This window comes from Salminus brasiliensis, chromosome 5, assembly GCF_030463535.1.
Source record: "Salminus brasiliensis chromosome 5, fSalBra1.hap2, whole genome shotgun sequence".
In the NCBI taxonomy this organism is placed as follows: Eukaryota; Metazoa; Chordata; class Actinopteri; order Characiformes; family Bryconidae; genus Salminus; species Salminus brasiliensis.
Genome location: NC_132882.1, coordinates 29,463,019 through 29,478,090, shown reverse-complemented (window position 1 = coordinate 29,478,090; position 15,072 = coordinate 29,463,019). Strand labels below are relative to the sequence as shown.

At 41.4% G+C, this 15,072-nt stretch overlaps 1 protein-coding gene across 1 annotated transcript; it reads left to right on the top strand.

Moving 5' to 3' along the window:
- The first annotated feature begins 1,252 nt into the window (after positions 1–1,252).
- LOC140555637 (transcription factor E2F3-like) lies at positions 1,253–12,805 on the top strand. Its single transcript, XM_072678919.1, has 7 exons — positions 1,253–1,743; positions 3,687–3,798; positions 4,528–4,747; positions 6,139–6,299; positions 8,078–8,190; positions 8,452–8,593; positions 9,689–12,805. The coding sequence occupies exons 1-7, from the start codon at positions 1,474–1,476 to the stop codon at positions 9,934–9,936; spliced, it is 1,266 nt and encodes a 421-aa protein (XP_072535020.1). The 5' UTR covers positions 1,253–1,473; the 3' UTR covers positions 9,937–12,805.
- The last annotated feature ends 2,267 nt before the right edge of the window (positions 12,806–15,072 follow it).

The window sequence follows — 15,072 nt, the reverse complement described above, 5'->3', positions numbered from 1 at the left end:
GACAAGTCCGATCTAATTCTTCAACAATTATTGTAATAATAATCTGAATGCCAGTTATACTACAACTAAGGCTGTATGGTGGTGAAACTGAAATAAAACGAACAATTTAAAGCTTTAAACATCATTGTTATCAACATTTTCAATGCAATGTTTACAAATAAATAGAATTAGGCCTGAATTTCAGCAGTGCTTTAGACCACCCAGTGTACAAGTGTACAAGTATATCCGTTAAATCTCATATGAAGAAAGTGTGGCAGGGTTAATGTGTTTAATAAATAAGCTGAATATGTTGGGAACAGGTGAAACTAAACTGAAACCACTTGAATTTCAAGCACTGTACAAAGTGCAAGGTCCACCCAAATTAGGCCTAAAATGAATAGAAATAAATACATAGGATTTAGTTCAAGATAGGGACTTGTATTTGGTACCGTTGTATTGTACACTGTATTCTGCACTACAGAACTCCTCTTCTCACATGAATTTGACTTTTGCTACTTAATTCCTGCAGCCTACCTGCGCCTGTACTGCCAGACAGACTGCACTGTGCCTGCGCAATAGCCAGCTAGTATGTGCAACACTGCCCTCCTTACTCGCCCCTTTGTGCTTCATGTTATGCAGGATAACGTCTCTGTCGAGTTTTACTGTGTTTAGAGTGACTTTTATTCTGAATACAAATACAAATGATCTTGGGCTTTTTTTTTTTTGACTTTATGCTTTAGATGAAGTGCTTTAATGGACATGTCCTGCGCGGTCTTTGTTGTTGTAAGCTGTTCGCTATGTGTTATGGTTTCCTTTTAGCGTCTGACCAGGAACAAGTTAGATCAGGGCTAACTGTGGCTCATGACCTGATATGGCTCTGTTTATATTGTATATTAATGGCCACCATTTGTGACAAAACTCGGTATAACAAAAATACATAAATAAATAAAATAAATAAAATATGAATAAAATAAACTGATAAAGAAAAACGTCAACAGCGTTGGCTGCACACTACCCCGTGGCGTCATACGCTTCTGTGACGTCTCGGCACATGCGCTCCTGCTGACCAATCAGAGAATTGGTCTCTGCGTGTTCGCGCCTCCATTGCCGCAAACTCAATAGAGGGCGTGGCTTTGCGTTGTGGAGCGGACCAATACGCGAGTGTATGCAAATTTAGTTTGAAAATATTCGCGGGAATTCTGAGTTTCGCGCGAGCTTCTTTCGCGGGTAAAACTGCATCCCCCCTCATTCATTGTCAGCTTCCTGGAGCCATTTTCCAGCGAGCGGCGCAGCGCTTCAACTCCGGTTTTAAATCCAAACCATCTGCGCTTCTGCGGGACTAATATAATCCCAAACGTGGCCACATCGACAGTTAAGAGTCTCATCTGCTGTTCGAGGCCGATATTGATGATATAAGCGCGGTGTGTAGGTGCAAAAAGAGAGTTTAAACCAAGGAGGGACAAAAGGACGGCCCCCCTACTTGAGTCCACGACGATGAGAAGAGGGATCTCATCAGCCCCGGAGAAAGTCATAATTGCAGGGGTTGGTGGCTCCTCGCTGGACAAAAACGCTGTTTTGACGGCCCTATCCGACCGCCTGACCTCTCATCTCCCTGCCACAGCTTATATCCAAATAATAACCCCGCCGCCGGGCATTTCTCAGACCTCCGCCGTGTGTCTGTCCGAGCCTCCGACTGCCAGTTTGTACACAACCCCGCACGGAAACAACGGAGCCGGACCACGACCTGCCCTGGGACGTCCTCCGGTAAAAAAAAAAAAAAAAGAGCGAATAAACCCAAACAGAAACTCACTTTCTGAGCTCGTTTATTTTCAGGAGCGCCGCATGCTAACGCTAAGTGGCTTGCTAGCAGCGTAGCAGAGCGTTAGTGGACACCTCAGGGGCTCCTCGCTCGCTATCTTAGCCTTACAGCACACACACAGACACGCTTACCACGGTAAACTTTACTCAAACTTTTACACCTCCAGTCAGGGGGGCTTAGGGGTCGGGAGTAGCTTCACACTGCTGTAAATGCGTCTTGTTGACACTTCTTGTATTTCGCTGCTCGTCTAAGGGGTCCTGCACACGGGGAAGTGGCAGTTGCTTCACAGGGGCGATTTTCTTTGGGTCTGGCCTGAAGATAAGCGAATGTGCTGTGGGTACATGTGTGTGTTCATGGCTGGGAAGGAGCTCTAGGCCCCTGCTCTTGTTGTTCAGAGGGGGAAGGGTGCAGAGTTGGGAAAACGGATCTGCTATTCTGTGTGTTTTTTTTCTCTTTGCTAGTAGAGCTAATCTCCTTAAAGGGCTTCCATCCCTTAGCCTCCTCCCTGCTCAACCAGGCTTCACGTCCTGGCCTGTGTTTGTGGTTGATTTCATGATCATTTCTGAGCAGCTGAGTGGAGGTGAGTGCACATAAGTGCTGGCTGCAATGGAGAAAACCCTACATTCTGATCCTGAGCCTAGAAAGTGATCATTATTAGCCAGGTTGAACTCCTACAGAAGTCTCTAATGTAAAGGTCCACTTGTCAATTGTGTGAGAGAACCTGGAGTTATCCATTCAAGTTTCTTTCTGCAGACACAAAGTATCCAATTGAAGAAAAGGTGGTGGTCAAATGTCTTTAGTAAAGGTGGCAAAGTACCAAGCTCCCTATAGAACTGCTGTTGATTTGCTGATTGAGCTTGCACCATCTTTTAGTCCATCTTTTAGAGACTTAAACGCATGTAAGGCGGTCCAGGGGTTGACAACATAGCAGAATGTGCCAGATGATGAAGAGCTAAATAGAACGGAAGAGAACTGTAGCTGATGTGCATATGAGGAATATTCTTAGAAAATAGCTTGCGCTTGTATTTGAATGCACGGAGATACTGATCTCTATAAATATGGACTAGGACAAGCAGCTCAGGCCTCAAAATGGCTGCTGGGACTGTTTTTAGCCATGCCACCTACTTGTCCTTTTTTAATAGATTGCGGTCATGGTGTCCAAAACCACACAGGTTTAAAAGATCACCTTGTTAGCCACTTTAGCTTTGCAGCTCCAGTATGAAAAACACCAAACGTCCACCCTGACTGCTTCATTTTCCAAATATTTTGGGGGATGCACTTCTTTGGCTTGGCTATGAACATTTTTCGCCATGTCAGATGGTCTGGAGCACTTGCAGATCTGTATTACAGATTAACACGACCACCAGAAAGGGTTTTTTTTTTTTTTTGATGAGACTGCTTTTCCTAATCCATTTCCTTTTGTTGTCCCTGCTCCAACCCTGCCGCCTCGGCTCATGAGGGGCTTAATAATTAATTGATCAGTTGAATCGAGTGTTATTGCAGAAGGGGGGGGGAATGGTGGGCTGCATGTTCAGCAGTAAGAAGGGGTTGTCTTTGGCAGCAGTCACTCACTATCAGTATATTTGCAGAAGGCATGTGTCTGTAATGTACTTTAACTCTAGGACAACCCCCCCCCCCCCCCCTTCTTTAAAGACTGATATCTGGTCCAGTGCATGACTGCCTTGATAATTTTTCTCCTTCTACCATACTATATTGCTATAAGAACAATGGAGAGGGGTCTCCTTTTGTGGGTCAGTTACCCATCCTTTAATACCTTGCTTTAAATGTTCATATTTCTAGCTGGATTTAGTCAGTTACTTGGATAAGCTGAAATGTGTTTATTTTGTGTCATGACGTGCTCTGAATGTCTTCTGAACCCTCTCCACAGGCGAAAAGACGCTTGGCCTTGGATGATGCAGATCACTTGTATACGACCGAAGTAGCCAAAACTCCCAAGACACAAAATGGAGCACCGCTAGCTGTGCTGAAGGGCAACAAAAGTAAGCAAGACATGGCTTCTAAGAGGTTGAACAAAACTTTACAAAACTAATTTAACAGCATTACAACATGAAGCAGCTCGTCAAACATTTAGCCAAATTGCTAAGAGCTGAATTCAGACTATGCAACAAAGTATTGTACGTTCCCTAACTACAGTTAGTCAACAGTACTTCATTCACATCCTGGAAAGCAGCTAAACTTCACCCTGTTCTCTTTCTCCCAAGTGTGAGACACATTTTTCCCTGAAAGAGCAAGACCAGCTGCTAGTAGTGTGCTGCGTTTCTTGGGTTATAAATGCTGCAGTCTTGTATTTGAATGCAGCATAGATTGCACATACATCTGGCAAATGTAAATATATAAATGTTAAGTTGCTTAGTAACAATTGGTGCAAATTCCGCCTTATTTAATACTGTAATATAGATCACAGGGGGTGTAAAAGTTCCAATGTCATTTTCTTTTGCTTTTTTTGCAGCCCTAATAGGTCTACTCCACATGCTTATCCATGGTGTATGGTTGTATCTGTTTATTTGACACCTCCCTAGTTGTGTAATGATTGGTGCAGAGAACTGGGACAGAAAAGTAGGCAGGTCTTAAGGGGGATAAATGAGTCCCACAGCTAAAGGTTTGCTTACCAGATTGATTTGAAATGAGGGCTGTATGAAATGCCTGACTGGTGTGTTGTCCTGAATGTGCTGAGACGTCTTTCTATTTCTTATAAACTCTCTGTATAGCTCCCAAGTCTCCATCGGAAAAGACTCGCTATGACACTTCTCTGGGCCTCCTGACTAAGAAGTTTGTGCAGCTCTTAGGCCAGTCCTCTGATGGAGTGGTGGACCTAAACCAAGCGGCTGAGGTCCTCAATGTCCAGAAGAGACGTCTCTATGACATCACCAATGTGTTGGAGGGGGTTCATCTGATCAAGAAGAAATCGAAAAACAACATACAATGGATGTACGTACTGTGTACCTTTACACAATGCTATGTTGTATCTAGTGTCTGAGGCGGGAGGTTGAGTGGGTTTTTCAACATAACTTGGCAAGTGCATCTAAACTTGAGGCCAGTGGTACTGTTCGTCAGTGGTCACTGCATATTTGGGGAATTCGTGTTGAAGGATAGACCATTAGATACGTGTGTGAAAGTGCTTTTTCAGCACCTTGCACATCATACACATCACTTCTCTGCACACATGCGCACAGGAAGTTGCTGTTTTCCTGCCTGTGGTAATCCTGCTTGCCCGTATGCATGAAGTTCATATACAGAGACCCAGAAGAGTATTGTTGCTGTGGTAACCCTGATAAACACGCATAAACACTCAACAGTGAGACATGCGATTGTTCTCTTTTTCATATTAAACTGGGCCAAGCTTAAATAACTTTGTAATATAGAGGAGCTGTATTAGGTCACAAGAACTGATATTTTGATACCGAAAGGATTGCACAATTTGGTAAATGCAATGACTCTAGTTTTAAAAGAGAATTATGCAAGGAATTGCTGTCTTGCTCCTGGTATCCCTTACAGTCAAATGTATTTTAATTTTGATGGGTGGATTTGTACCTTGTCGACCCAAAAGTTTTTTATTTTTATGCTCTGACTTGGACTGAAAGCCCAGTTTGTGGAAAATTGATTTAAAATCCACATTTGTGTGCATGCTCTGTGAGGCATACTTGCATGTAGAAAATGCAAAACAAAACGACTGAATGGTGCCTAAAGTGTTTCTGCACCGATGCCACTGGCAAATACAACAGTGTCTGTGAAGAAAAGCAGGAAGTCACATATGGAAATGTTTCTTTCAAGCGTATCAGGCTGTAAGATACCTTGCCATGACTATCAGCCTGGGTATTTTGTTCTTTAGGACTAATGCTGCAGCAGGATAATTGATGATGGCTGTAGACTGCACAGTACAACATGAATACTGTTTAAATGTTCGTAGCTAGGAACCACTAGCATGCCGTGCGCAGAAAACGGCAGAAAATGGGAGGATAAAATTTGATATTCGTACAGCCTTAGTCTTACATGGGGGTTTTGGGTTATTGTAACTGTTTCCCTGATTTTAGTCCCATGCTTATTCTATGCTCTGCTAAATGATGGGAAAATGTTTATTGACAGGCAAATACAATAGTAGTATGTTGTCTTTTTAAATTATTATTATTATTTATTTATTTATTTATTTTTAGCAATGTACCTAATGTAGGAATTTGAACCTTTTAACTCAGTAGAGCTAATGCTGCAGTGATGGCACTTGCTTTTCCCAGGATGACATGGATCCAGCACTGATGTGTTTAAGTGACTCGTTTCTACTTATGCTTAGCTTTTTTTTTTTTTTCTCCCCGTCTCTGCATCAGGGGCTGTAACTTGTCAGAGGTTGGTGGGGTTTTAACCCAGAAGCAGACGCTAAGCAGTGAGGTGGCTCAGCTGGTGCAGGAGGAACGCCGGCTGGATGAGTTGATCCAGAGATGCACCCAGGAGGTGAAGCAGATGACGGAGTCATCAAATGGTCAAAAATATCCTTTCACGCTGAGACAAGGGCTGCGTTCAAGGACTTGCATTGTGTGCGTAGCTTGTTTGTTTTTGGGTGGATGGGGGCTTTTGGGCCATTTTGGGTGTTTGTGTAGCTATGAGTGTTCTGTTGAATTTGTAAAACATGAATTTAGATATTAAAATGACTGCAGACCATCACACAACTCTGCCAGAGACAGCAGTGCCTTTCAGCGTTTTGCTGTACTGTAGTAAATCCATATCCACACCACTAATCTGTAGCAGATGACATGGCTTGAAATGAAAGGTGCCAGTCTTGAGCCTTTTCAGATGAATGGAGATTGGATGAGTTCATAAATGTACAAATAATGTGAATCTGTTTCATAGTGGACTATAAACATGTGCAGCAAAGGGGTTTTCACTGTGCTGAGCCTTTTTCTGTACATGAACATGTAAAATATCAGTGTAGGTCTACCGAACTTATTGCGTCACGGTTTGTTTACAAATACATATACACAGTTCTTTGAGCATAAAACAGTGGAAGTTGCAGCCACAGTTGCAGAAGTTAGCATTGACCATTAATAAACTATATGTCCATATTATGGCAATAATAAACTATAGCCATATTCTGTAGTTCCAAAAACGTGGTGCTCTATATAGTTAATACAATCAACGAACTTCCTCCTGGGAGTCGCTCACTGTCTTCAAACGCAGACTGAAGACCCACCTCTTCCGAGAGTACTTGGGTGAAGAGTAGAGTACTATGGTCTCCATATCGACTGTTTAGTAGTCTCTAAACGTGGAAGTAGCTTTGAATTTTTAGCCTATTTGAACTAGCTGAGGTTTTTCTTGAGTAAATAGCAAAGCACTTTTGTAAGTCGCTCTGGATAGGAGCATCTGCTAAATGCCGTAAATGTACACTCCACTATAAAATAGTTCACACATGCTCCACACAACAAATAGCCATGAAGGTGGTCTGATTAAATCTGAGGACACTAACTTGGATCCCCTATATTAAGGGAGCTGCTTTACCAGTGCATTCTGTGTCAAATCCCTCAGTGGTGGGAGATGCCAATTGGCGTTAAATTTGTTATTCCAGGTTCTAGTTTGTAGTAAACCCCTTATTGTTGTGGATTTTAGCTACACTTGTCTAAAGGACTTCATTAACTGTGCTATTTTTATGCTTGCTGCATTTAGTAGTAATATTCTGGTTTATTAATATACTAAATATTTAAGACTTCTAGTGTATCTTATAATCCAATACCTGATCCGTTTCAAATATGCTTGCATCAGACCAGATCCACTAGATCGAGTCAGGACGTCGGTTCTCATTTTGGTGGTATTTCAGTTGACTGCAGTGTGGTGTACAATAAGGGGATGTGTGCTCACTGGTTGAACTGCTCTGGCAAGGTCCTTTATTTTACTACATCGCGGCTACAGACGAGCACAGTGACGTCCAACAGAGCCATCTATTGCAGCTGGAATGTTTTGAGAATTGCTGACAAGTTTTGACAGGCTTGGAAGTTACAGTAGTTTTGAGAATCTGGCCACAGGTTTTTGTAGTTCTCAAATTGGCTTAAAATATTTGGTACACTTGGGCCATATAGGAATTGCAACGAACAGACCTTGGTGTGATCTAGAAAACCTGTGTTGAAAATGTGTTCTTGTGTGGTTTATTTACTTGTTTTTTGTTCAAAGCACTTTGTGTTGCTATTTTACTAATTAAATGGGTGATTCCCTACTTTGTTACCTGTAATGTTCTGAACCCTTCCAACTGCAAGTGTGATTCCTTAACTTCCCTCACATTTGCTTATGTGACGTATCAAGACCTGCGACGGGACCGTAGCTTGAGAGATCAGACTGTCATCGTGGTCAAGGCACCGTCTGGGACCAAGCTGGAGGTGCCTGATCCACAAGAGGTCAGTTGAAGTGAATTGTCTGATGGACTTATAGATATTCATTGCCATAACCTCAATCTAAACATCACTGGTGGTTGGATTCCATGTCTGCAGTGCAGTGGTCCTCCAGGCCTGGCTTAATTTGCCCACTTAAATGAAATTATTGGGAGAAGTAAAGCATGATACATGTGGAGTGTCAAACTTTTAAGAATTTAGTTTGACCAAGCTAGTGTAGGAAGCACTCGCAGGTGTTTAACAGCTTATCTGCTTGCTTTTTTACAGGGCCTACAAGTACACCTCACCAGTACAAAGGGTCCTATAGATGTCTTCCTTTGTCCGGATGAGAACACCCCTGACAGTCCAGTGAAAAATGAAGGCTTGCGCTTGAATGGAGACTCGTCACCTTTCATGAAAGTGTTAGACGGTGGGTTTACTGTAATAGGCTCCTTTTTGCCTTTTGGTTTTCCTTATATGCAGTTCTAAATGTGTGCATTCCAGGTGCCTCCCAGATTTGATCTGGCGCCTCCTGCAATCTCCTGATCTCCCAGGTTTTGCGCAAGTGCTCCAAATAAACTGGAGCTGCTTTCAGTGCATTATGCATTAATTCATGTCTAAATGTCTTCACTGTGCTTCTGTGCTTACTGTATTTAGTAACTATGTATTTTGCTCCCTCCTTAGTGCTAAACATCACTTCCAGTCCCCTTTTTCTTCAATGTTTTAGTGGATTGGCACCAGGGCTAATCCGGGCATATTTTAAGGGAGCGGGTGTGTGCCAGTTTCAATTTCGGACTGTTTCAGTTCCCGTCCTGTTTTCTTTCATCCTCTAATACCCTCTTGACCCCATAAATGCACATTACTGCAGTAGTGGCAGTTCCCAGTGCTCTCATTTTGCAGTGAAAGTGGGATTAATAGATACGTAGTTGACTGATTTAAAGGTAATTAAATCTTCAGATCATAAAGTGTCTTGTTGGCAGTTCAGTTAATCTAGAAATTAGAATTGTGGCTTGCAGTGGTATTAAGCATTAAGGTAGTTAGAATATATCTGGAACCAAACTAGATTGCAGCATCCCTGATAATGCTACATTGTTGTACTGCAATTGGAGAATTGTGGAATACGATGGGTGACCTTTCAGTTACTGACATCTTATTTAACTTTTTTCTGGGTTGTCAGTGATGTTAGTAGGCTTCCCAGCTTCCACCTGTTACTCTTGTAACACTGGTGTGTTGCTGGGGCCATCAGCCAAGGAATGGTTCTGGAAAAGGAAGCCATATAATGGGTTAAGCTTGAGTGACCATGCTTGCTCTCTGCACCTGTGCAAAAAAGGCCTCAAATGCACACTGAGCACTGTTCTTATAGAAAAACCAAAATGGTCTTTGAGGCGTCGTCTTTGTGACCCTCTGGTCCTTGCACTGTGTCCGATCCACAGCTTAAACTATCCACAATTTTTCATGGTTTTCAAGCTTCAGATTCTAAAGGGTTAAACTTTGTGATAAGTCTGTCCTTGCTGCTTCTTTGCAGATGGCATCTCCGGCTGTTCTGGTCCTGCAGTAACGGTCACCAGCCTGTCTCCCATCACATCTCCATACACCAGCCTGCTACAGCAGACAGAAGACCAGATCCCCTATGCTGATGGGCCCTTCGTCAGCCTGGGCTCACCCCCTCTCAGCGAGGACTACCTCATGAGCCTGGGTGAGGGGGAGGGCATCAGCGACCTCTTTGATGACCTGGATAGACTTCCAAACCTGGATGACCTCCTCTGCAACTAAGAGTGAATGGGTCTCTGAGACTCCATCTTGGGTTCAGAAATTTCAGACAAGGAGCCCAGCCTTTATGAGGTGACTAGGATCCACCATGTGCTTGCATTGGATTGCAAATGCATCTTCCACATGACCTTGATATGAGTCTGCATACCTTTACCTGTTTAGCAGTGTGTGTATAGGACCTGCTTTTCGAATGGTTGCCAGGATGTCCTCCTCCTGTCCTCAATGAGATCGTTCTTTCAAGAGGCCTTATGATTCATCAGTAGTGACTTAATTATTGGAAATAAGTTCTCTGGATCGCTTCACTAAAGAGGTGAGTTGGAGAAAGTAAGCTGCTGTGTAGAACTACACAGCACTTCCACAGCTTGCTCTGCTTTGTATAGAAATGAAATACTACTAGCTTGAATCTGTGGTCCTCAATCACATTTTTTAATCAGGGGACTCTTCTGTGGAAATACCTTGTCTGCACTTGTTGCAGATTCATACACTCCCTTTTGATCCGTGACCTGTTCATATGAGCCCAATATTCATATTGGTCTGGAACTAATGACTTTTATAGGCCAAAGGACAAAATGGCGCTGCATTCATCTTCATGGAGAAACTGCATGCTCGGACACTGGCAGGATTACCAACTGATGTTACTAGAAATGAGGGATCTGCTTGCACCAGTGGCCGGTTCCATTTCAACTCTGGAAGTGCACTTTAGATCTCTTTTCCTGGATGTATGCTTACTGTACCACCATCCAAATGAAAAGAAAATCAGTTCTGGGCAATTTTATGGACTGGACTTTTTTTCCTATTGTTTGTGGGACTACTGTGTGAAGGGAAATTACTGGTATTTGCAATTGTGTGGGTTGTTTCTTTTTTTTTTTTTCCATTTAGGTTGTCATTGGAAGCTTTGTTGTTAAGCTGTGCTGTTTAAAAGTGTTAAATGTTTTCTAAGTGATGCTTGATCAACTTAAAATGCAAGGCAGGTGTCCTTGACTGAAGCCATTGATGTGTAAAAGGTGTGGTACTTTTTCTTTAGGCTTGACCTAATTCAAAAAAGCGCTTGGTCCTTCAGCCCGGTTGAGTTGGAAATGAAGCAGTTACACCAAAAGTCCACTCTGCTCTGTTGGTCGAGCCAAGTCTAAAGAACAGAGATCTTCAAATCTGGAGTTTTAATGATCGATGAACGGTTAATGTATGTTTGTCGAGTTCCTGGGTACAGAATGGGTGAGAAACCTACAGTACCTGGAGCTCTAGTCCTGTGATTGGAATTATCTCCGTTTTTAACAAAGTAAAAGTTGTGTATCATGCTTCTGAAGTCTTTTGAAAGCCTTGTGACTGAGAGAATGAGTTTAGAAATGCTACCCCTCTGAAAATAAACTTTTCTTTAACAATACCAATGGCTGTACAAAGCTTACAGAACAATGGGAATAAGGGTTGTTACTGATTGGCCAGGTTGTGGGGCGAATGTTATTGGGCCAAATATATTCCTGATTGGTTTTACCCTTAGCACTAGATACTGCCTTCCCCATGTTCGTTCATAATGATTTTTTTGCTTTTTCAGCACCAATCAGATTTTCTGGAAGTGATCACCCTAAACTTTCATTTCTGAAGGACAAAGTTCTTAATCTGTTAAAACTGTAGTTGCGCTTTTGGGCCACATGGTGTCATTGACTGCATTTTACTTTAGCAGTTACACATGAGTTCAACATGGAAGTTTCTCTTTATTTGTCTTGGCCTTTTCAGCTAACCAGTGTTGCAGCCTGATGCATGTTCTAGTTTGATGTGGGGGCTGTTTTTGAGTTCAAACCTGACAGGTAAAGCAAGTGTACAGGAACTGGTTTGATTTCCAAAAAGGAAGTTGGTTCCCTAGTCGTATGCCTTGTAAAGCCCCCATATTTCACGCTATTTGAGTAGTCCACTTGAATGTTGGGCGTTTTCTTCTGTTTGCATTGATCTAACTGGAAAAGTGACTTGGAATTTTACGCAACACTTCCAGTGCTATTCCTTCAAGAAGCTGGGATATGTCTGTATGTGTCTTGGAGTACCGTAAATGTTCAGAACTTGGCTGTACCAGCTGCCTGGATTGTTGTCTTGTCTGCTTCTTTTACATTACCTGCCCGTCAACCTACATTTAGCTGTTAATGCTAACCACATTACACACTGTTGTACCTCTGCGTCTGTTCAGTGAATTCAGTCTTATGGTTGATTTATAGTAACTTGTTAGTTTGGTTTAAAATGGTTGCAATGAAGTTTCAATTATTGTGATATTTTACTTCTGGAACACAAAAACAAATGGTGATATTACATGCATTGGTTTAATGCAGGGTGAAAGTTCTGTCAAATTGTGAAGAAAATGGCTGGAAAACTGCATCCTAAAAAAATACCGGTCTCCCCTAATACCCCCCATTATGGGAGAAAGATGGGTTTTTAGTTCATAAGCTTTTAAAACAGCTTTCATTTGTTTAGGAAGGTGAATTAATGAGGATCTACCATAAGCAATGGATCATTTCTCAATATTTATTTAACATAAATAAATGGCATAATATAACTATTTAATGTACTAACTTTTGAATTTCACTTTATTTCCCACTTTTTTTTTATTTTTATTGCACATGTTATGCTTTAGTCAGCTGTCAGATGTTTCCCAGTAAAACAAAACTATATGAGCAAGTTTGCTAAATGCTAAGGACAGCTTGCTGTTCCTAATGTACTCTTTTATATATGAGCATGGAAGTGACTGTGTGCTGTGGGTACCTCTCAAATTAGTTTTTTAAATTTGTGTGTTTTTGATAAGTGAGCTAGCTTTCGAAATGTAATGTCATTTGATATAAATTGTACATATGTCTTAATTGGGACTTCTGTTGGGGAGCCATGGAGTGGATGTTGTCCCTGTTCTGAAGATATGGAAATTCTCCAGAACCTCAATAAAAGCAATAATATGCAACTGTTCTTGTTAGTTTTGGCTTTGTACAAACCACCCAAAAAAAGTACCTTTTTCTGAGTGAATTCCCCCATGTCATTCTTTCAGACTCTCCTTAGCTTAGTTTGGATTAATTGGGTTATGGGATGCTTTTGGTAATTAATGAATGTGTGGTGATTTCTATTTTTAAATTATTTTTGGTTTGGCAATTAGCAGTTGCGCTGATCCAGAACTACTAACGCGTTGTTAGCTGGGTGTGACTTGGGCTGAACCAGACACCTGGTCACCAGAAATCCTCCAGTTGGCCACAAATGTAAGCAAAGGCAATTCTCGTCTGCAGTATAATGAGCTGTAATGATGGTGAGACGCCCAGTTATCACTGAATTGTCAATGTGCAGGCTGGCTGACGTGGCTACTGTGAACAAATACAAGAGAACCTAGTCAGATTTTACCCCCACCACAGTACAGTATTGCACGCTGGGTAGTAGTATAAAATGACATCTGTAGTGTTTGGTAGCACTGGAGTGAATTTAGTTTTTGTTCAGCTCTGAGGAGCTATCATGGTGATCAGAATGCTACTTGGTTACTTGGTTGTCACAAACAATCTACAAACTTGAACATGATTCTGCCTGATAATTGCATGCTTTCTACAGTACAGTGCAGCCCAGTTTTAGATAAACTGCATAAATAATGGGGTGAGGGCAGTAGGTAATTGGGTCAGCTCCTTTCAGCAAAGGTAACCATCAGAAGATTTTCGTGTCTCCGAGCATTCGGCAGCCTTGTAACAGCCATCGGCTCAGCAGTAATAAATGCCTCACCTGCACTGCTTCCTGAGAGTAAAAGAAGGAGAGGCTACCTTCCAAGACAATGTAATGCAATGTATATTCCGAACTACATATGCCTTACTCCACCAAGATATTTAATACGGTTTTCCAATGGAGCTGTAGCACAAAGCATAATGTTGCCTGTGTTTCCTGACAGCATTGATACAAGTCATTTGGACTATAATGGAATAATCCCATGTTTGACTAACCCTTACAACCCTACTAAGTAAGTTGCCAGTAGGTGTATGTGGTGGTCAATGCCCACTGATTAGGATTTCTATCAGTTTTTGAAGTGTGTGAACAGTCAATGTTGTTTTTTTTTTACTTGATTGTGCATTGTGGACAAGAAGAGACAAATGTCAGTGTTCAAATATAAATATGCATTATATTTATATTGTTTTCAATCACATTTTATTGTATGATATTCTGTAGATTCTCATATTTCATACAAATACTATACAAACATCACAGTGAGGGAAACTCAGTTCTTCACCTGAACGGCCCCCACTGGAAAATGTGTTTTTATGCTGTTGTGTCACAGGGGTACTACACCCCCACCCCCCTTTCCCCGGTAGAACAGTTAAAGTAACACATTTACCATGGCAACATCATATACGTGTAAAGTTGACCACTGCTGCAGCAAGTAAAGGTCAAGATAAGTACAAGATCATATTGGAAGTCATATTTGTTCCTTAATTCTCGATCAGTTCTATCACTTACATCAAGGAGACCTGTGATCCGGCAAAGTTCTGAATGCTAATGTTATTAATAAAGTGGTAACTGCAAGATAATGTTAGATGCAGTAAAGTAGCTACAGTATTCATACACCTCAAACCCTGGCTAAAGTAATAATAATTCAAGCTGTAACATTGTAAAGTTAGTGTGTTTGTGTGATTCCTTTGTTATGGCACTCAATTTAATAGCTATGTTAGGTTAGCTAGGTGTGTTAGCATGTGCCACTGTTCATTTTGCCAATAACCTTGTCAGGAATGAAGTAGATGTGTATGATGTATTCCAAATCTTTCAACATTACAGGAACTGACTGGTTTGTGAAGCTCAAATAACTGTAGTAATGTCTTTTCCAAACATTGATTGTGAGATTGTTAGTTGGGTCAATTGTTAAATAGAAAAAGATCATTAAAATAAAATGTAATATAATCACATTAACACATTAAATGGAAAGTACAATAATAATTTAATAAACACACAATGGAAGTATAGATGCAATCATGTATTTTACAGTTTATACACTGTGAAATCAACCTGTATAGTTAGGAATCAACACAGGTTGTGAATCATTTCACCTGCTGTTGTGCAAATAGAACTGACAACAGGTAGAAATGAGAGAAAATTAGAAAGATGGAAAGGAGTAGTTTAAAGGAGTGGTTCTGCAGGTCCACAAATAAT

Coding starts and splice junctions, on each gene's coding strand:
- LOC140555637 (XM_072678919.1), top strand. CDS start 1,474: ATGAGAAGAGGGATCTCATCAGCCCCGGAGAAAGTCATAATTGCAGGG. Junction 6,300..8,077: donor GTCATCAAATGGTCAAAAAT/ATCCTTTCACGC, acceptor CTTCCCTCACAT/TTGCTTATGTGACGTATCAA. Junction 8,594..9,688: donor TTTCATGAAAGTGTTAGACG/GTGGGTTTACTG, acceptor GCTTCTTTGCAG/ATGGCATCTCCGGCTGTTCT.